Source organism: Anguilla rostrata, chromosome 13 (assembly GCF_018555375.3).
Source record: "Anguilla rostrata isolate EN2019 chromosome 13, ASM1855537v3, whole genome shotgun sequence".
Classification (NCBI taxonomy): Eukaryota; Metazoa; Chordata; class Actinopteri; order Anguilliformes; family Anguillidae; genus Anguilla; species Anguilla rostrata.
In genome coordinates this window covers 18702187-18725422 of record NC_057945.1, presented here as the reverse complement: position 1 = coordinate 18725422, position 23236 = coordinate 18702187, and the positions used below count along the sequence as shown (strand labels likewise).

At 42.8% G+C, this 23236-nt stretch overlaps 1 protein-coding gene across 1 annotated transcript in view; it reads right to left on the bottom strand.

The window, feature by feature from the left end:
- LOC135238541 (semaphorin-3F-like) overlaps positions 1-18851 on the bottom strand; it is a 34638-nt gene extending 15787 nt beyond the window's left edge. Inside the window, exons 1-2 of the mRNA XM_064306550.1 lie at positions 18266-18851; positions 4184-4307 (exon numbers count right to left, since the gene is read on the bottom strand). Coding sequence (XP_064162620.1) covers positions 4184-4283 — 100 coding nt within the window. The 5' untranslated portion in view covers positions 4284-4307; positions 18266-18851. The remainder of the gene's footprint in view (positions 1-4183; positions 4308-18265) is intronic.
- Between the last annotated feature and the right edge of the window lie 4385 nt (positions 18852-23236).

Sequence of the window (23236 nt, the reverse complement as noted above, 5' to 3'; positions counted from 1 at the left end):
ATATAATCTGCAGGGAATGGGAGCAGAGGAATCCTACTTGTGAGGAATCTAGCTTTGGCTGCACACCAGCTGGTGACACAACTGCCGACGTCTCGAGGGATGTGTGTGCATATGTGCATGCATAGATGCCTGTATGGTTACTTGCACCAGTGTGTGTGTATTTGCCCCTTCAGTATGTCTGCGTGTTTGAGTGTACACCTGTGTGTGTCTGTGTGCCTCTCCTTTTGTGGTACATGCCACGATGTACAGTATATCAAAAACAGAGTGAGCATAAGGAACTGTTGCAACAGAAAAAAGTGTCCATATTCATCGTACAGAATTGCTAAGTCACATGGACTAGTGCGGCTCACTCAAACCTGGAGCTGTTTCACAGCGGCAACAGAGTGAGAGAGATAGAAGAGAGAGGAAAGCCAAGGCCAAAAAAACAAACAGGATGAAACAAATACATCAAGCATATTAGAGGTATATTAAGTAACAAACACTGTACTGATGGCAATCTACCGTCTTCTGGGAAGTTCTTGTTCTGGGACATAGAAACGCCTCGGCATTTGATGTTCCCACAGGTCGTGCTCAGGATGTTTAGATAACCCAGAGCCAAAATAGCCCCCACGCAGAGGTATAGCTGTCACAGGACGGGCGTGAGGGTGTGGTTCTGTTCTCCTCCTGTGTTAAAAACAGGATAATGATCCCCTGCCAGGCCTGCAGTGGGCCAGAGGGAAGGCTGAAGATGGCCACGCAGGCACCTCCCCTCCTGGCCACGCACACACACACACACACACACACACACACACTCAAACCACAGACTCAAACATCAGGCACGCTCCGCACCACGTATGCTCTCCAGTCATGACAGCGCTCGCATTCGACAGGGTCTGAGGCCTTCTCACGTTAAGACCACACACCGCAGTAAGTGAGCCCACACGTGGCAGTAAACATCTAAAGTGACATTGTATGGTAATCATGTTTTTACCAGGTTACCACACAGGAGATTCAATTTATGAATTCCAAGAGCCTGAAACTGCAGTGATGCATCTTCAGAGTTTGCTGAAATCAAGCTTTCGAATGTCAGAATTTAACATCATCACAGTATAGTGTTTCATTACACTATCACTGTAGGTTTTAACTAATGTTGGTAACTAATTCTGAGGAAAATGTCCGATGTGACAGCACAGCAATGCTATGCGCGTCCTGGATGTTCTGGCTCACACCCCCAGCACGTTTCTGCACGCACTCTTTTCGAGTCACATGGCCCGGAATGTTCCTCTACGGGCGCCTCTCAGAACAAAGGGTGTCCCTGTGGCGAACAATGAACAATCCATCTCCGGACTGGCAGGACACACACACACGCACACGCACACGCACACACACATACGCACACGCAGAGCCGATCCTACTTTTCCACCCACCTATTCTTGGAAAAGGGGAAGGGGGCACTTTGACCGTTGGTATCATTCTGATCTTCGCGAGGCCGTAAATACATCAGCTGGCGGGAAAACTCAGCGGCGGTGACTCAATGGAAAGGGGTCTAATCACTCAGGTGGATTCTGAAAACCAAACAGCGCCGACGTGACGGACAGGAGACCGCGGTGACCATGGCGATGCTCATGCTGAAACGTCGCAGCTGGAGAGCAGCCACAGGGTGTGGGTCTGCATTCAGCCACATCACAGTTCACTACATCGCATTACATTATAATTCCATTACGTTACATTCATTTAGCAAACTCATCAAACTTCTCTTATTCAGGACAACTCAGATTATAGAAAACGTACGTGCTCCTCCTGAGTTATATGAGCAACAGTGCCAGACCTGGCTAAGAGCATTCTCAGAGCACCACATGTGTGTGTGTGTATATATATATATATATATATATATATAATTGTTCAATCTTGCTTCAATGCATAACATTACTCTTAGAAAAGTGATTACAATGTTTTAGACAATTTTTTTCTGTAAATGTATAAAAAAGTGACATTGATAATTGTATTTTTGTTTACACTTAGAGATGCTAAATGTTCATTAAAAATTGAGCAGGGGTACAGACTGTGCAACTTTTTCACAGACAGCATCCCATAGGAAACACACAAAAAAGTGCTCAAAATTGGGGGAGGAACCATTTACCCAAATAATAATACTCCTGACCATCTGCCCAAAACAGGGAAAATAGCATGTGGTGTCACCACTTTACTGATATCCAATCAAACCAGAGAAGCACAGCTGAGAGGTTAGCCTGGTGCTTAGCAATGGCATACATCACCAAATCCAATGTCCAGCTTCAACATACCTGGCTTTTGAAGCTGACAGCTTTACTAAGAGAGCAGGTAATGACTTGGCATTCTGTGGTGAATGTCAGTGAAAATTTAGTGCCATATCAAATTAAGGAGCGCTGTTTTAATGACCCATGGGGGGTTTAACGAGCCAGTGTGCCTAAGTGCTCGTTGTGTGCAGGGTGCTAACGAGAGACAGATGCTGAGAAATGCTTGCTGTCTCTCAATCATTTCCACATGAGAATAAGCCATCGCCATATTCCAACATTAGCTTTTACACAAACACACAGCATTCATCCACATTTATAAATATGTTACTCAACTTGGTAAACTTACTTCACAGTAAATACATTTTGGAGGCTATAATGGTAACCAGATGATGGTCTGCAATGATGTACTAAACAGAATCGGGGAACTAAGGTTTAAGGTAAAATGTGTTTAAAATGACAACTTTTAAATCTAGCAGTTTTAACTGCTAACACGCATGAAAACAATTTCCTTTATTGTCTGAACAGTGGAGAATTAATCTTCAAAAGGGAGATGTCCATGGATTTGTGCATGGATTTGTGGATTTAGTAAATAACATTCAGCACACAATGGTGTTTATCGTCAGTTCAACATATTTCATTCTGCAACTTTTATAATGGAATGACTTGCAAAGCAAACAAATACCCAACCCTCATATACCAAAAATGAAACACCCAACACTTATACTGTATATACCCGAAACTAATGTGTACATGGCATACAGTAACTTGGCAAATTACATAACTACCATCTCAATTAGTAATGTTCATTGATAATATGGCGACTTTATCAGGTATACATATCATATAGGTGCACCTATACCGCCATACAGCAAATAAGTAACGTTAGTTCGGAGTCATGATACACCTGTTTAGTTCAATTATTGCAAGCAGAAGTTAGGTGATGATGGCATGTAGCATAACTTATACAGGCTTTAATACCCAAATTCCCATCTTCCCTGAAATTCCCCCTCCTCCCCAAACCCTCCTGTCCCTAAATATTCCCCCACACCCTCAAATCCCCCCACATCCCCAAATACCCCCTCTTTTCTTTCTCAGAACAACTTCAGTGTCACTCATGCATGCCAACACACTGCCAGCCTTCACACAACCCCCCCCCCCCCAAACCAGTCTCCCCCTTTCTGGGTTGGGGGGGGGGGGTGGCTGTTGTTACCCTTTAGTTAGGAGGTGACTGACGGAAACACATCCCACTTCCTCCAGTTTGTCTCACCTCTGCCATATGAGTCTGACTGTCAGAGCAAAGACAAGCCGTACGTACATCAAATAAAATACACTCCCTCAGACGGATTTATGACCTTAATTCCTGCTTACAGGACCAGCCTGTCCTAGAGCTACGTTTCAACCCAGCGGCACTTTCAGGTGAATCATCTTCAAAATGCAGTCAGGCATAATTAGAGCTGCCACACAATGTGTAATCACCATAATCATTCGCATTAGCACCATCAAAGTCTTTACCCACAAGCTCAAAAGATGGAAAACACAATTACAAAGATAAGGAGGAGAAAGAGGAGGGAACCCCCCCCCCCTTCTGTGGTGTTTTTTTTCTCCGCAAACACAAGGGCGTTTTGTTTAAAAGCTTAGAGCCATTCTCACACTTTCTGACAGATAACTGCATTCAATAGACGCTGAGAAACAAGAGCTGGGGACAAGTGGCAGTCTTTCACACATGCAGGTAAAAACAAAAGTACACACGTAAGCTCACGTATGCATGTGTGTGCATTTGTGTGTGTGTGTGTGTGCGTGTATGACATGCACAAGCACTCAAATTCCAATGTCAGAACATGAGAAAAGTAGGAAACTGCAGTGCTTGCATATCAAAGCACCCCGTCCGCATGTGGCACGTGGCCCAAACGCGATTGCTCCAGCCTCACCTTTGAAGGACAGGTGCACTCTGGGGGCCGAGCGAGGGGTACCATGGAGACCACAGATGCATAAACACAGGAGAAAGAGGAGGAGTGGAGCTGCTGCCATGGTAACTGGCTGTGGGGGTAACCTCTGGTAGAGAGAAAATAATAGGTTAATATGCAATCAAGACTCAAAGAACCAGCGGCTGAGAACTGCTAGAACCAATGGCAAATTTAAGTATCACTTAAAAGAATTCAGCACATCCAACCATATGAAAGAAATTTCAGTCGGACCACTTCAAAACAACATTACAAAGGCATGCTACTTTCCCATTATTATTATTATTATTATTGTTATTATTATATAATCACACTAAAATTGGTGCTAACTAACATGGTGTTTCTGATGCATTAAAAAAATAGAAATATAAAATAATAATATTAAAATAGATGGGTAAATCTGACAAAGCCAAAAAATGAGATCAGTGGAAATTGATGACAAATGTGGTCTACTATGACAAAATGATCAGCAATTACAACCCTGGTGATACTGAAGTGAATGATCTTCACCTTAATATCAAAGAACAATAAGAATGGCCTGGGACCATTCTTATTGTTCTTTTATGTAATCTACAATGACTGGACAACTTTTTTAATGGAGTGATGACCAAACCGAACATACAGTAGTAACCTATATGTGATCTGTGAAAAGCCTAATGGTATTTCTTTTACATCAACTCTCTGACCCTCTATTCTTAGTAAAGTCCTGAATCCTATTGACTTTTTTGCTGCTTCTTACTTACTGCTGCTTCTCAGATTCCAGATTCTTACTTTAACACTTCTGTGCACAAGCTGGTCAAGTTAAAAAATATATAATAATAAAATAAAAAACCCACCTATAATAACATCTTTATATTTTAACAACTGATTTCATATTTGAATTAATATTTTTTTAAATTTATCTTTTAATCTCTTTATGTTTTCTCTTTCAATCAATTTATAATGCATTATGGTCTTTATAGGCACGTCTCTGCTGTAGTTTCCTCCACCAGTTCTGGAGAGTGCAGACCCAATGGAGCAGACAAGCACATACTCTCTAGCACAACTAACCTAGAGCCCAAGTGCTGGTCATTTAGGTTGGGTGGAATATAACGCATCCTCAATATATGACCTCACAAGACAGCAAATGTAGGAAGTGACATCACAGTGAACCAATGAATAGCAAATCTGGTGGTGGTCTGTCAGTCAGGAGGGACATGGGCCACCAGTTCCGTATGAAACTCAGTCCCACAAAGCTGATTAGAGAAATATGTGCTGGGGAACTAAGAGTGCGCAAATACTGCAGCTAAATCCAAAGGTGCTGACACAAATCCTTGTCACACATCCTTCTTTCAAAACCCTGTGGTGCAGTCATCCACTGCTGAGCTGCCAATGGCCCCCACTACAGCAAGAAAGGTTACATCCGTTGCCCTACAAATCTAAATCTGTGATTTTACAATGAGGTTAGGCAAAGGTCACCGCACAGTTTAGAAGTTAATTAACAGTGTAACAACATCACCAACCGAAAGTTCCGTTTGACCCAAACAGAAAAGGTGTCACACAATGTCCTTCTTTCCTTCTGATTTCCCAGCTCGTATCACTTCACCCTTACAGGTAATACAGAAAACAGCTGCCTGATTTGTCTACAATCTTCCTAAGCATGCCCATGTCAAACTCCTCCTCATCTCACTTCACAGGCTACCTGTTATAGCTTGCATCAAGTTCAAACCTCAAAGTGAATGTAGTGAATTGAACAGCTCATCCGTATCTCCAGTTTATCTTCAAACGCTACTACCCGGCCAGACCTCTTTGTTCCGCTACCTCAGTGCAACTGGCTCTTGCTCTATCAACCGGCCCCACAGCTGTGGAGCAAACTTCCCAAAGTGGTCAGGACAGCAGAATTATTGCCATTTTTAAATGCAGACTGAAGAGCCACCACTCCAGACTCCATCTTGGTTCTCCCCCCACCCCCACCCTTGTAGCCCTTCCACCTTTTGTAACAATTCAGGTTATGGAACTTTTTATGGTTTTAGATTATATATTTCTTAATGGTATTTCTTGTATTTGCTGCCATATGAGGACTTGCAGTGAGGACCAACCTAAGTGACCTGACATAGTCTGAGAGTCCAGGTTTCCCGTGCTAGGCTGTAGGAGGACGTGGTACTGTTTGCTAATTAAGTCACAAGAGTGAAACCAAAGAATTTATGTTTCCCTCTTTTTTTATTGCTTTTTGCTGACTTTAATTCAACCTTCCATTGTAGAGCTAGGAAACAGTGATTCAGAAACAGTGATTTAGTTACAGTTACAGCAGTGACTCTGGGTCAGTTCAGATGAGGACAGGGTTTGGAAGATCAGTCTGTATGCTGGAATCGGGGTTGCCAGATCCTGCCAAATTCCCAAGCAAAGCTAGCCAAATTCTTTACTGTGTGCAGTAATCCACAATTTAAATAAGTTCAAAAAGCAATACAACACTAAAAGTAGCACAGCAAGTGGCAACCCATTCCCCTTCACCTTTGCCAGTCACTTAAAACCAGCTCATTTTGGCATGAAATCACTGACATGCCAACTCTGGTTAGTGAAGAGAGTGCCAATCTGGTCTCTAATGATATTGCAACAATGCATTCCATTATGTCCACAAACATCACAACAAAGATGAAATGATGACTTCCTGAGGGCATGTATTTAAAAGGAAAATGTATTTTACCCATAACTACTGTTTCTCTTGACTGTTTGTATTTCCATTTATGTTTGTATTGAAATAAAAACTAGACTCAGCCACCTTCTGCAACACATCTGTATCTAAAGAGATTTTTAAACTGTCTGTAAGGAGACTTTTAAAGAGATTTTTTAAACAGTGGAGTGAAATAAAACTCTCGACTGGATTCCCTGACTGAAACAGGAGGAAAACCATGTCAGTTTCTTTTTTGACTGAACAACGCAAATCCTTATCCTTATATACTGTGCTGACTGCCTTAACTCACAACAAAGCGATAACTTCACAAAGACTCTGCATTTCATTCATGCCAAGGTGATAAGCACACCAATAAAACATTTTTTAAAGTGAGTTGCAGAAAGAAATACCCAATCTGCTCATAAAATACACAGTATCATCCAAGAAAGAGGCACTACTGAGTTTGTGAGTAGTGATATTACTATTATTATTATTATCATTATTATCATTATTGTTATTATTATTCATTGGACGGCATTCAAAGTACAAAATAAAATCGTAATTAGACAATTAACACTAGAATGACCGCAGCGGTCATATTGACCGTTCCTGGCTATTTAAGGTAATATGGAATCTTGGTCATTCTAGTGTTAAACATAGAACCTATAGTTTTCATGTTCTGCAGAGGGCAACAGCAACAATCTGACCAAGGTGTACCTGTATCAGTGTGGTTTACAGTGTGGAAACCATAAGCACTGGATGGGAACCTTGATCCGTGTGGTTACCAGTGTAGGAAACTTTGTTGTAATAGCAGGTGTACGTGCAGCAGGAGTCGGGTCTGGACACGTTTGGGAGTCCACACACCAGGGCCTTATCGCCTTATCACTGACATCCCACGCAACCTTAAAAAACACGCAATGCACCAGCCCCCCCGCACAACCCCGTGCAGGTGAAAGGGACTGTGAGAGTAATCCATGGCTCATGTACCAGCAACAAGAACCAGTGTGAGAAAAATGCTAACGTGTGTCGTTATTATTAACTTGCAAACTCTATCTTTCCATTATCTAAAACAGGCACTTGGAAAACACCATAATCACAAGAATGAGTATATTTAATAGCATATGACCAAAGTGCCGAACAAGAAACTGTGTCAAGCCTATGATCAAGATAATGGTACTAACTGTACTGTTCAAACGAATCTATGGTGGCAATGGAATTTAGATACTCTGTATATGATGGTGATTCCTTTACATTTCCTGTACACCCTACAGCCCTTTTACTCAAATCATGGAGAACCGTTGGTTTTCCACCCTGTTTATCTGGGAGTCAGGTGTGAAGACAGTCTTGCCAATCAGCAGCACTAATTGTTCTGTTCATTGCCTGGGAGAAAAGGAAGCCAAGACCAGATTTGGATCTAGGTAACCATGCCATACAGTTTTGAATAAAGATGGCAAATGCCTAAGAGATGTACCGCCATTAATGAAGCCGGTGGCTTCAGACTAGGCAGTGACAGCATGCATTTTCAACTCTTTTGAAAACTGTAACACAGTCTGAAACAAATCAGTCTTTCCTTCTGATTTGGGCTGTAACCTGTATCTTGCGGGTGTCCGTTCACATTCAGTCAGTGTGTATGCTTTTTACTGGCTGTTTTTTGGTATTCTGAGTTTAGGAGCACATTTACATGGCTAATCTAGGCTGAGTTCATGTTGCAAGCCCTGCCAGCAGGTTACTGGGTTACCAGCACTCAGATAGAGGCTTGTTGAGGAATGTGATACATGTCCAAACGGCCTGAAAGGTGGCTGGGAAACTGGGTGAAAAGGAGGGGAGAGAAAAAGAGGGAGTAGGAGAGAGGAGAGCAAAAGGATTTTTGAAAATGTGCAGTCCTTGGCCTGGGAGATTTTCATTCAAAGTTCAACTCAAATTCCATATAACACGACGGGGTAGTGATGGGAAGCAGAAGCATGGCAGTGAGTGTGGTTAGTTCCCTTAATAGCTGGGTCTTCGGCTTACTGCATTGGGGGGTCGTGGGTTGGTCTGCTGCAGGTTTGGAGGCACAGCCCCTACCTGCCATTCCGCACAAGAGATATGATTAACCGAGCTAAGGACTAAGGTCCCCACCTAAAGGAACCAATCACAGGCTTATTCTAATCGCACTGTTATAGGAGCTCCAGGGTTGATAAAACATCACATAGCAGATGCTCGCGTGATAAGTCATGCCTCTGACTCTGCAATATGCCTCGATGGTCAGATTTTTTCTGGAAGTGACGCTGATCTCACTGTAACGAATGTGAATCTCAGGCAGAATCTTGCCAATTGGTTGCTTGTTGTTGTGGGATACGCTTGGTGCGACTCCAGTGGATGAATGTCCGGAATGTGCTGGTGGGATTCCGACCCCATGTTGCTATTATCTCGATGCGTGTGATCTGCTCTGGTGCGAAACAGAAGCACAGCTGAAACACTTCAGATAAGAGCTGGCAGACGTGTGTGTGTATGTGTGTGCGTGCATGTGTGTATGTGTGCGTGTGTATATCAGGCAGTAGAAGAGGAGGAATTCCTTCTAGGATTTTCTGAAGTGGAACAGAGTGGTAAGACCTAACCCAACAACTCCGTACAGGATCATTCATGTTTCATTCTTTTGTACTGTCCAAAATGTTTGGTCTTTATCATTTAATCCTGGCATCAGAAGGGTCTGAAGGGCAATCCTGCCCAGCCACCAGCACTCTACCATAGTCAGAAGGGGGTGCTCTTACACACTGCCCCTCGATGAATATATATTTGTATGCGTGTGTATATTTGTATTTGTATGTATGTACGTGTGTGTGTGTGTGTGTCGGTTCAGATATATGTTTAACTGCCTGACCGATGGAGCCATGTGTACTAAAGGCATAGTGATAGAGTGGTTAACCCCCCCAGGCAGGGGGCAGATCTGTGAGAGCTCATTAGCACGTCATCCTAGGAAATGGTCTCCAGAGGAAATTCAAAGGGCCAGGGGTCAGAGGTCATCTTTCCACCTGCACAAAATGTCCTTATTTACCCAAGCCCCTCCCTGGCAATTACCACCCAAAGTCCTCCAAACACCGGCCTTGCCCTTACATTTTTCACACGCAGACTCCGGCTTCCTCACTGAAGCTCCATTTTAGAGCACTTGACTCACTTCTCCTCAGCTTGGACTGCCTTTTTACTGAGAGCAGGGGCGCCGTAAGGTGGGGGGGGGGGGCACAGAAAGTATTAGAACATAGGATTTTCTGGGGTGGAGGGGGCCCAATGTGAGCTCTTTTCATGGGGCCCAGAATCCCTGGTGGCACCCCTGACTGAGAGCATTACATTACATTACAGGCATTTGGCAGATGCTCTTATCCAACTTATCTAGTTAAGACAAGTGCATTAACTAAGTCACCTACAAAACAGCTACATAGTTACAACCCTAAGCTTACAGTCATTTATGTGCAGAGCTAAAGAAATTAACCAACCAAAAAGAAATTAAACAAGCAGGACATTGATAATTTCAACATTACCCCCATTGGAATGCAAACAACAAACCTCTACGATGACCAAAAGGACTAAAGAAACAAATAAATTAAGTCCACATGAAAAGGTTTCACATTCAAATAAAAATACATGTGCCAATAAAACATGATGGATGCCCACCATTCCACAATCCATAACAAGGGTTCCCGGCACTGACAGCTGTTGCTGGTATTTTATCTTGGCTCGAAATCATACGTTACAGACTGGGGTTTGTGAGAGCCTCTGGGCTCGGAAAAAGCCTACTTATTAACCCTTACGTCATTCACTGCCCATTTCACACAAGCAGACATGAGGGCTTGGAACACAAAGTAGGCAAACGCTTTTGCACAAACGCCTTTTGCTCTGTCTTGGGCTGGGTGTTACTAAACTGGCTTTTGCTGTTGCCAAGGTGTCCTGCGACCGACAGATCGGGAAAGATTTAAACGCGGGTACACATGACGATCCGGTTTTGATATTCAACGTGAGATGAATAGATATACAGACTCCTCAGAATGGTCCCGAAATCCTCTGATCCTGGGACCCAGATCCAGCACCTGTCTTCAAATATCCCCAAGCTCCAACCATCTTATCTGCTCCCTTTGATGTCGGCCATTTCCTGCCGGAGCTGTCTTAGGCACCGTCTCTCACTCCTCTGGGTCTTTACCATCACCCACCCCAGGACAGCGAGCGAGAAGGGAGAGAGAAAGCAGGGGAGACAGAGAGAGACAGTGGGAGAGAGAAAGCAGGAGAGACAGAGAGAGAGAGACAGTGGGGGAGAGAAAGCAGGAGAGACAGAGAGAGAGAGACAGTGGGAGAGAGAAAGCAGGAGAGACAGAGAGAGAGACAGTGGGAGAGAGAAAGCAGGGAGACAGAGAGAGACACAGCGGGAGAGGGAAAGCAGGAGAGAGAAAGAGAGACACAGTGGGAGAGAGAAAGCAGGGAGACAGACAGAGACACAGAGGGAGAAAGAGAGAGAGAGAGACAGAGGGAGAGAGAAAGCAGGGGAGACAGACAGAGACACAGAGGGAGAGAGAGAGAGAGAGACAGAGTGAGAGAGAAAGCAGGGGACCCAGAGAGAGACACAGATGGGGGGGGGGCAGAGGGAGAGAAAGGGGACAGGACAGACAAGAAGGGAGAGACAAGCAGACAGAAAGGACAGGGGGACAGACAGGGCAGGGGGAGAGGATGTGGGGATGGATGGTTTGGGTAGTCCCTGGGATCTGGGTTCCAGGCGCTTCACCCTGCATTCCAGCAGCCGGACGCCTTTTCCTGGAGCCAGAGGAGAGCCCTCCCACATACCCATACACAAAGCCCCTGAGCCACAACAGGGAGAGGGGCAGAGAGAGAGAGAGGCACCCCAACACATACGGTACCAGCACCTGTTTGAATGGGGCTGCTCTTTATCTCTCATACAACAAATACAGCATTCCTCCACAATTACCCACTCATCCCCTCCTAAATATACCCTACAGCTGTTTCCCTGCATCCCACCAGCTTATGACGCCAGCAGCATTTTGACTGTCATCATTTTTATGCCGCAGTTTGCTTCTTGATGCGCCTAACCCTTTGTGTCGGGATTGACTGGAGCTTAACACACCTGCGGCCTTGGGGCTATTTCCATTTATTTTAAATCAATCTTTTTTTAAAAGGTCTAATTCTACCCTTTACTGATGTAATGTTTATAAGATTACAGACAAGGATAGCAAAAGCATTATTTTACGTGATACTGTAACCATTATAAATGGCACAATTTTCAGATCTACATTGCGTCAAAATATGTCACAAATTATTTACTGATTGATGTTAAACAAAATCCAGAACTACTCAAGCAGAACAGTATATGCCATTCATGCTTAACTGACACATTTATACCACATTCGGATGCCTCCCACACAACAGTCTAGCAGCCGGAGAGCTGTTTAAATTATTTTAATGCAGTGATGCATTGACATCAATTATAGGACAGTATGTTCTGCTGGAAGTTGCTATTTAAACCCAGATGATGTCACGATGATTCTGACTGGCTGATGCCACAGTTGCACCCATCCTAGCTAGTCCTCTTCATTGATGTTCATGATGGTAGTGATGCAATATTTAGGGAAGGGTAAGAGTTTGAGAGGAAGGATGTTTTTGACTGGCACCCCTGCATTTTTGTACATTATTAAAATCTTTCCACACAAAATGCATTCTGGTCTCAAAGCTGTGGTAAACATGTTTTATTTTTGGACTCATTGTTTATTGACCCAACACTGAGGAGATCACAATGACGTGCTGACACCATGGTAGGATCAAAGGATCGAACAGGTTACCAAGCAACACTCACACATCTGCGACTATTCATTAGCAGATAAGCTAGTAATGTGAGCGGAAGGTACAGCAGCTCAGCTGGCATAACAAGGACCCAGCTTCATCACATACACCTGTTAAAGGTGTTTGATTATTACTCACTCCCATCATTTAAAAAAGCAATGCAAAAAATGCAAATATTTCCAGTTTGACCCCTGTTTGAGTCTGTTGAGATCTGTTGCTCTTCAGAACTGTTGTTGAAAACCCTTTGAGAATCTCAGCAGAAACAAGTTCAGTTCACATTTAACACAGAAGCTGAGACTGGCTGCAACAGTATTGTGTAGGCTACATTAATATATCTGTGTATTAATATTTAATGCTTACACATAATCCTTTCCATGGATGAGCCAATAATGTAGATTTATGTTTCTTTGTGAAAAGCACAGTCCCATCCGGAACATAGAACCCTTGTGGAAAGAGTCAGATCTTAAAACAGAGAATGGGAGAGTAATTAAGCATTTTAAGACATAAATTGTCAGTGTTATTCACAAGATTTTTTACCGGAAATCAGATCAGATCTGTAGTTTGCTGGTAGTCCATATTGCTCCCGGTGGCTCTACCTCTCTTACTGGTCTTGCAAAAGAGAAATAGCCAAGCCAACACCTCCAACGCCATATCCTCCTATTCAGTCTTATCACACTTATGGCTCCAGCCATACAGAGGTTAAAATACCCTTGAAATGAAACAGGTCTTCTAAAGCACAACTTCACCAAACCCCTGAAGATGTTTACCATGCTCTGCCACCCCTCAGTCACAGTGCAGTAGATGTGCATGGTGAGTCCTGCCTCCCACAGTCACAGTTAGTGCTGTAGATGTGCATGCCGAATTCTGCTTCCCACAGTCACAGTTAGTGCAGTAGATGTGCATGCCGAATTCTGCTTCCCACAGTCACAGTTAGTGCTGTAGATGTGCATGCCGAATTCTGCTTCCCACAGTCACAGTTAGTGCTGTAGATGCGCATGCCGAGTCCTGCCTCCCCTCAGTCACCGTCAGTGCTCTAAGCTGCACATCCTGAGGCTAATTTTTGAGCCATATTTATATCCAAATATCCCCATAACTGGGGTTAGAGAGGGTTTGACCCTAATCCTTCATTTGGAGACACACAGCATGTACAGATGACAGTCCTCAACCACTGCCTTAAGCATATCTCGAGCAGGTATGGGTCATTGCTTCTCCCTGCCTTCTGACTGGCCAGGCTAATTGACAGAGGCCAGGTTAACTGACTGGGGTCAGGCTAACTGACAGGGGTCAAGCTAACTGACACCTTTGAGAAAGTGACAGTGTAAGTAGGGTCCCTGATGCTCTACCCAACAGAGCTACAGAGTCTCGCCAGACACAGCGGTGTCTAAGGCCTGGATTCAATCAAGATTTGTATTTAGCTTCGACTCACTTAAATGCTCAATTAAATGAAAGTGTTTTTTAACACACTTTTAACAAGTTCTGCAGCCACCACAATGAACAATGAACATGCCACTTTAAACTGAATCCAGGCCTCTAAGTGATTTTGAGGGCCACTCAGCTTAAGGTGGGACGAACTGGTTAAGTCCTTTTATATAGCCATTGACACAATGCATCACCTTGATGACAGGAATGAGCTGTGGGAAACAGATGACAGCTTACAGCCCTGAATATTCTGACAAAAACAGAGATACGAAAGTATAAAACACACCCCCCCCAGGACAGACAGTTTGGGTTTGAAGGCCTAAGCCCTGTGTTTTTATTAAAAAATCTACAACCCATTTCCAAGCTGGCTGCGCCCCTTTTGCCTGTTTGCTGGAGGGCTGCTGACTGCTGAAATGAACATGTATTCACATTCCAAGACGTTTACAAAATATCTCAGCGTACGAACTTAGGGCAGTCTACATCTTGAGCTTCTGCTGTAGTCTCAGAGGCCTCAGTACAGTATTATCACATAATTCAGCTTTGCAAATACTCTTATCCAGAGCCACTTAAACAGCTTATATTTTAACATTCTGTCCATTTATACTCATTTATACTGAACTGATGCAGCTTAAGAATCTTGGTCAGGAGGACAATGGCAATGCCCCACCTGCGCCCCACCTGAATCAAACCAGCAACCCTGGAGTTACAAGCACAGGTTACTGGCGGGGGCAGAGCATGCCTTAAACAATCCCAATCCAAATCAGAGCAATCCCAATAGGGTTCCAGCAGCTTTTTGCTGCTTTGACTGCAAATCACAATTGGCACATAAACCAAATTAAGCTATTGAGAAACTCTCTCATTAGTCATTCGTCCTCACTCCAAGCAATCCACAAAAACATCACTCATTACAAACAAAAAATATATATTCAATTTCTAATACTGTATCTTCCCTTTCATTTTTAAGCACATTTCAAGAGACTGGCATGGGCTGAAACATGTCCACATATTTTAATTATCCATAACTGATTAAAGTATAGCATTGTTGAATGTTTATGAATTTATTTTCTATTAGAATGAGGGTTTCCGTCTTCATTTTATACTGTTCACATGGACAGCCATATATGTACTGTACATCAACAGCTATCAAGTTTCAGGACACACCAGAATCCTGAAAATGAGATACCGAACTGGTACAGACCCTTTCTCTATGCAGAGACAGCACTATGGACCTTTCTCTATGCAGAGACAGCACTATGGACCTTTCTCTATGCAGAGACAGCACTATGGGGTGACTCTTGTGCACACCCCGGCTTTGTTTAGCTAATGGGTGATGAATTTAGCTTATAAGACAGTGACCACAATTAACCACATGTTAACAACCCACTGACCTCACTTCCACTTACAGCCTAATTTAGACTATAAAGGGCTGAATATCATTTTCAGCAAGGCCTATTGTCTGGTCCTATAACCTGCAACACTGACTCTCCTGCGGTACTGCGTGGCCTGTGGGGTGTAAAATAGTCACTGGCTCTCCTGCGGTACTGCGTGGCCTGTGCGGTGTAAAATAGTCACGGGCTCTCCTGCAGTACTGTGTGAGGAACAGCACAGCTGCTGGTTCCGAATTGGACTGTGGAAAAGGGGGGAAAGCAGCAAACATGCTGGACCACTGCTAAGGGAACAACCCCACAGGAGCCAGCGATGCGTGATTAGCACAGAAAAAACTCATAAGATGTCACTGAATCCACTGAGACCACCACAGGTGAACATAAGCCTCATTATACCTCCTGCTTTTAGTTTTCTCCAGCAGCTCCAGCGCTGACTAGTGCTGATTGGTTTAAAGTCACAGCACCTTTGGCTATACAAAGTGAGTCGTTCACTGCTTATACTTCTGAAGAGAGCAGAGCCAAGAGGGTGCCACATACTTCAGGCCTGAACAGGGTTTACAAAACATGGAGAAGAACAGAGATTCTGTGCCCATAAAGCAGAAGACAGGACCTGGGAGGAGGGAAAGCCCTGGATCATTGTGAAAGTGCAATGCATACACTGAGGGGGAAAAAAACTCCCGACACCTAAGGCTAAAAGTATTATTTTACAGAGTTCAAAGGCTGGAATCATTCATTGTAATTATATCCCTGTTTCAAAAACATCACCCTTTGGCTTTTCTGAGAGCTTTGAATAACAGGTTTTCACCTTCAGTAAAAAAATTTGAGATAGAAAGCTTTCACATTTTTAAGTCCCATATATCAATACTATAGTGGATAACCATGGAGTACATTTTATTTTATAAGGTAGGCTTTCAACGAAGGGACATAAAGATATTATTACATTCTACTTTTTTTCTCTTTTAAATAAAACTTTGCTTCAGCAAGCTATTTCACAATCATTCTTATGTGCATTCAAATAAAAGGCTGGTAAATATGAAATTTTGTATTTTTTTCTAACTATGAAAATATTTGCTACCTGCTCAAAGCTCTTTCTCACTGACTGCGATGAGTCAACTGCGCACATGAATGGCATAAGCACGACGCGCCGGACAGCAACTGCTTTACAGACCACTTCTACAGTAGTTTATTGAATGTGAAATTATGCCAAGAGTGCAGACAAACGCTAAGGTCTATACGGCCTAATTCATTCAGTCTAAACAACCGCTTAAACCGCGTGCGACCATTTGAATTGAATGTACTGTATGCTGGAAAATTCGTCATAATAAAGAAAATTCTGTCAAACAGCTATCGAGAACAATTTACATTGCAATGTGTCATACACTCCTGTTGTGACAGTTGGACGGCATACTAACTTAACACAACTAAGAGATGAAATTATACACACACAAAAAAAGAAAAGAACAAGAATCAAACACTGTCTACCAGCGGCACATAGCTGTTGAGTGGTTAAACATCACAATAACCAGCAAAGCAAGGTGGACCTTATGCGCAAAAATGAAGTGGGTACAATCCACAGCGTGGATGGTTCCCCTCGGGTAACGTGCATTTTCACCATCATACGCGATTTTATAGTTGGTTGCACAAAATGTGTTAACAGCAGACTCCTCCACAACTTCACCAGCTGTCGGACTAACAAAAAACAGCTAAAGTCGTTACAGTCTGACATACTTAAAAAACGTTAATATTTAAGAAGCCAATGAATAATCGCAAAGACCTTTTCCCTAATCGTTACTTTATTAATGTGCGGTTCATTTTTGGTCTAACCCTTTCACGTTATAAGCAAACCGGCGCATAGGCTATTAACAAGGCTTGCTTTATCGGCATATGACCGTTTTGTTTTTAACTTAACATGCATTATTTATAAGCACTTCACCCAGGAAGGCGCTGTATAAATTATGAATACTAAAAGCGGTATCCAATAGTCTACCCATTAAAACGCCTCGCCCGGACAGAGCATTTCTCAGAAAGTTCCGCTGCCATGCAAGTTTGGTAGAACAGAACCATGATTTAACCTTCTCTCAGGCGTGGATGTCCGGGTGCAATGTAGGGCATCAAAACGTTAAAATTACAGTATAAAACATCTTGATCTGAAATTGATTCAATTTAGTTTCGCATAAGTCCTACAAATGCCACACACAGATTTGTGCCCCACTATGTCAAAGATACAGTCAACTGGAGTAGGCTAGATGAAACAGTTGGAATGTACTTCAAAGCAGGTGCCCAGAAAAGTGTTACCATACAGAAAGCCTACAGGAACACACACACTGCACCACGGCGATCGGCAAAAATTGTTTAGATATGCAAAAGTAGATCAAAACACAATCAAAAGTTTCCATAGTTTTACTAGACACGACCAAAGACAAGACCACTGTCCGCTAATCAACTCTCCAGATAATGTAAACTGGGCAGCTACAATAAAATAAAATAATATTCGGCTAAAAGGTTGACCTACTTACTGCAGGACACAATAAAACATGAACGTTCCATTTGTTGGCTGATTGGAGTCCCCTGACACTGATCCCAGCTCGGTGAGGGAATTCGTACCTTATCTCAACATTTTACACATAGCCTAACTACGACATCAAAGACTGTCTGTGGCTACAATCAGTCTTAAGACAAACAAGGCAAGTGTTTCCTAAAGTAAATAAAGGTTTCAACCACCGTAAACAAATAGTAAAGTAGCAAGCCTGCTGTCCAGAAGACGTAAAGATAACTTACCTTTGGATGTTTGTGTTTTCAATACACTGCAAAACGAGACTCCAATTTCGACTGTACAACAGAAGATTATCGATACATTCCTCAAATGGTTTGACGCCACACAGTTCTGTTGTAGCCTACTTGGTTCTTCAATTCAAAACTTTTACGTTCCCCCCAAAAAAAAACAACTACAATCCGACTCCCTAAAACAGTCTCAAGCAATCCTCAGAACCAGGATACAAGCTTGCGATAAAGAACTACGCTAGCATTTGATAAGCAAACGTAGCGTCCAAGCTCAGCACTAAAATCAGTGGAAGTTGATGCAGGCTGTAGAAGATTATCAATTAGATTTATTATTATCTTTTTTTGTTTGTTGTTGTTTAGTTTAGTGCGATGTGTTTTCCTCTGTTTAAATCACAACCACCTCTGGGTAAAGAAAATATGGAATGAGTGGGAAAAATATGACAGGCTATTGAGGAAGACTGTCCGTTGCGGTAGAAGTCTCCACTCCAGTTGAGGCAGGTGTAGTTGAATGTGCCCTCCTCCTTCTCTCCCTTTCAGCGCGGTCGCTCTCGCCCATTACTTCTTTCTGTCAAAGCAAGCCATCCGTGTCCCGTTTAACTCGCTCGGTGCCGACCTGGGGGGGGGGGGGAAGGCCACCGAGTTCAGTCCGTCTGCTGTCAGGGCAACGCTGGAGAATTTATTACTTATATGACGAGTTTGTTGACGACTGAATAAACCGGCGATCATCAGAGATTAGGCTTTACGGGTAAATAAATAAAATCAAATTGGGACAAAGTTCCCAACATGATGCCTTAAATATTCAACTTAACCGTTCTTTGAAAAATAAAATAAAATAAAATAAAAAAGAGTTTGCTACCATGGAAAGAAGATACTCACAGTGTGTTTATTACAAGTTAATTAAATTACTTTGAACATTTTCATGCATATTGAATCAACCTAAGGAGAGTATAGGTTGACTGAAGAAATCGAGCTTGGTTACACACACACGCACACACACACACACGGTGAATTGCATTTTGAGAGATATTGATTTGTGTACCTTCTACTTGTGTGGTGTGTAATTACCAAGGTCAAACACAAACCCCCTTCCAGGGTCAAGTGCTTGACATACAGTCTCTCCGTGCTGAACAAAGGGTCAGAGATGGTGGTATTGGTCATAATAGCAATAAAGACATTTAGTTTGGGAAATGTACAGCACTTTTGAGATACACAGGTATATTTTCCTTTAATGAACTGTGATTTTAGGGAACTGTATTGTATGTGATAGGATGGATTACTGTGCTTTGTATATTTTTATTTCACCTTAAAAATCATTACAATTTCAGGGTTAGAAAACAGGTGATGTGAGTTAACTGTGTAATTAACTGATTTAATTGTTCAATTAAGTGTCGAGTAACAACAAAAACCAGCAGAACCTGTGGATCTCCATGATAATGGGTGAGGACCCCAGCAGACTGCTGCTGCTGCTATAATAATAATAATAATAATAATAATAATAAGACGAAGAAGAAGAACAACACATTTATTAGTAGTTATTTATAATAGTTAATGTTTCTGTGTAATATTATAAACATCATGTATTTTGTATTGTATACTTGTACATTTATTTGTAAAGCATCTTTGTTGTATAGGTGTTTTGGGCAGATTCTGGGCTAACACTGCTGTTGGAAAGATGGGTTCACTGTCATGTGGTGGCAGTCAACCACATTTGGGCTGGTACCTGGGCTACTCTTCCACAATGCCCTCTGTTTTCCATGTTCTTTTCCTAAGAAATGACTCATGTCTATTCTGCCCTTTTAACAAAAACCCTGTGCACAGCACTGCCCCAGACAGCACCCAACTTCCTGTGTTTTATCACATCTTTCTGCATCAATGAGCTTACTGTGTGTGTGTGTGTGTGTGTGTGTGTTTGTGAGGACACACTTCTGTGAACATGTCTATGTTTCATGGCATTTCTGTACCTTACACATAAACTATTTCATAATAATACGAAAAAAGGCAACATGTTTTTTTTATTATATTGAATTTTAGTAAAATGTAACCACCGTTTTTGGAAAGTCAATAAAAAACTGAAAATCCAATCAGTTTTTAGGACAATTTCCCCCTGAAATTATCACAAATATCTTTCCTTTTAAAATAGATGTCTGAGAATCTAGAATCCGTTAAATAAGCCTTTAAAGGATTGGGGTTAGGCTGGGATGGGCTGGATTGAGTTGGGTTTGGTTCGGCAATGGTGGTCAGGTTAGTTAGGATTAGGATGGGTTGGATCACATTGGGTGGAGTTGGGTTAGGGTTGTCTGTGTTTTGTTGGATTGGGCTGGGTTGGGTAAGGCTAAGTTCGGCTGAATTGCATGTGGTTGAGTTGGTAAAAATATGCAGCTTCTCACCACTTAAATTCCCCTCTTTCATGCTACGCATGTACCTCCTGTGCCACTCATGTTACATGTACCTCCATTCCAGCACTTATTGTGCTTTGTATCATCGTCCTGATGTTATAGCTCGTAATGCCCCCTAGTTTGACTTAGCATAGGTTAGATCAGAGTAATGTTCACTGTGTGAACTGGACTTTATGTGTTCTTGGCTATGAATAACTGTACAAAATGAGTATCGCACCTTTATCGGACCTGTGTTTTGTAGTTGTTCCAATGACCTTCGGTATGCACTTTTGAACATCGCTTTGGATAAAAGCATCTGCCAAATAAATGTAATGTAATGTACCACATTTTAAAGTGATCTAACAAAAAAGAAAAAAAAAAAAAACCGCCACAACATATGATGTGTGGACTGGAGTATGATTAACCTGAAGGTTAATTGGACCAACAGCACAAGTCACGTGTGCACTGCTGTGGGAAACTCCCACCGACATTTGCGCAAGCGGTGTTACATCACCATCTCCGAAGTTCAGGGCTATGTCAGGATGGGTTTCCTTCCAGCGGAAATGAACAGTTTCCCATATCCGACAGGGAGCGGGAAGCAGGGAAGGCAGTGTGAGAGCCTGCCCTTTGCGTGTGCGTTGGCCTTCCCGTGTGCGAGCACCGCTCCTGCTATGCACTCCTTACGGATGTGCATCACAGGAACAACGCACTGCATGCGCCAAACAACAGACCAGCTTAGTCATTTCTCTAACTCTGCCTCTAAGAACCAGAGCCCTTGCGTAGCCAGCACATCCGCTACTTTTCATATGAGATCCTGTACACCCACACTACCTGACCACTGTCATGATTTTATGGAACCTGGGTAAAACAGTAGGCTAAATGCCAGTAAGTGTGGGGAAATCACAAACCAGAGAGAAGCAGAGCTCCTGAAAAGGATATACTGGTAGGGCCATTTCATGCTGATACACATTCCAGTCCTGTGTTTATGGAAAAATGACCATTTATCATTAAAGTGAACGGATCAGCCCCCTCAGATTCTGGGTCAGGCCCTTTGTGTTTACAGAGTGCCACGTCTTCATTCGCAGTGATAACCTTGCACCCCCCTCTCCCCCTCCCCCACACCCCCACTGCCTCCTCCATCAGAAAAGGAAAACATAACAGCTTTCTCTACCATAAAACTATAATGTGCAGCTGGAAAACCAGGCAGCCGTTTAAGTGGAATTCCTTCTCAGTAAAGAAAAAGAGGAGCATAAAGTACTGTAATGACAGTGAAAAGATCATTGAGGAATGGAAGGACACATCTGTCTTGGGAGATAAATCTGCCATCACTGGAACATTAGAGCCAGAATAACTCTGGAACAGTAATGCCCGAGCTCATCAAATATGAATACTACATCGCGTGACGTTGGGGGCGATTAAAAAGTCCACTCTGTTGAGTTTATATAAAAAAAGAAAGAAAATGTGTTTTTCCATCCTGATTAGCCATGTCATTGTCGAGTATTTTCTCCTCTCTTGTTCATTCCGGGGAAGCAGTAAAGTAAGCCATGTGCGTATCTCATGAGTGTAACTCTGTCCTGCCTGCAGGTGACTTGGCATGTGCCTTGAGAGGGTTTCTTCACTGGTAGTAAAACTCAATCTGCTGTTGAATGTTCAAAATACTGTCCCCGCTGGGGGACGATTTTTAAGGAGGTTGAGATGAGTAGCATGGCTCAGAGTTGTCGCTGCACAATAGATTGCACTCATAATTTCCTCCGGGTACTTCGGTTTCCTCCCACAGTCCCCCCCCCCCCACCCCCCCCCCGCCATGACCCTGCCCAGGCTAAGCGGACATTGATAGTGGATGGATGGATGGATTGTGAGGACTGAGATAGGTTCTAAAAGTTTTCAGTGTGTATAAATGTGAGGAACACTGTCTTCTGTCTCCTTAAACATGTCTTACTTCTATCTTAGCAAATGTTTTATTGCCTCCAACTCTTATCTTTCCTTCATATAAATGGTTTAACAGTGTTTTAGGTTTCTAGGAAAATGTTTCACTAATTTACAGCAGTGCTGGGAAAAATTTGACCTCACTAATCCAGTGCCAATCTATCAGAACGACACATACAGAGTGCAAACTGTCATACACACCTATCAGAGTATGATGTGTAAGGTGCACACAGAAGCAACACTTAAAAAAAAAAAGTCATCCCCTTTTTTCTCTCCTCAGTTTGGAATCAGGGCTGCTGGACACTGTGCTAGTGTGAGGAGCTCTACTTGAAACACACGTGATGCTCCAGTGCATTCACCAGTCAGCCAGTGACTATATTCTGTACTGCTGTCGCACAGTATTACAGGACACCAGTGATTAATCTACATCCGACAGGCCACACAGCAAGAGAAGGCAGAGAACTCAGGAACTATGATTTGCTAGAATATTTGGTTTTGTCTTCCATACAGGGTTGCCTTTTGATGATTTAACGGCAGAAAGTAGTTTAATCCAAAAGCCCAGCGTGGCTCCCGGCAACAGAAAAATTGACCTGCCCCATCCCACTCTCTCATACACACACACACACACACATTATGTACAGACATACACACACAGACACACACTAAC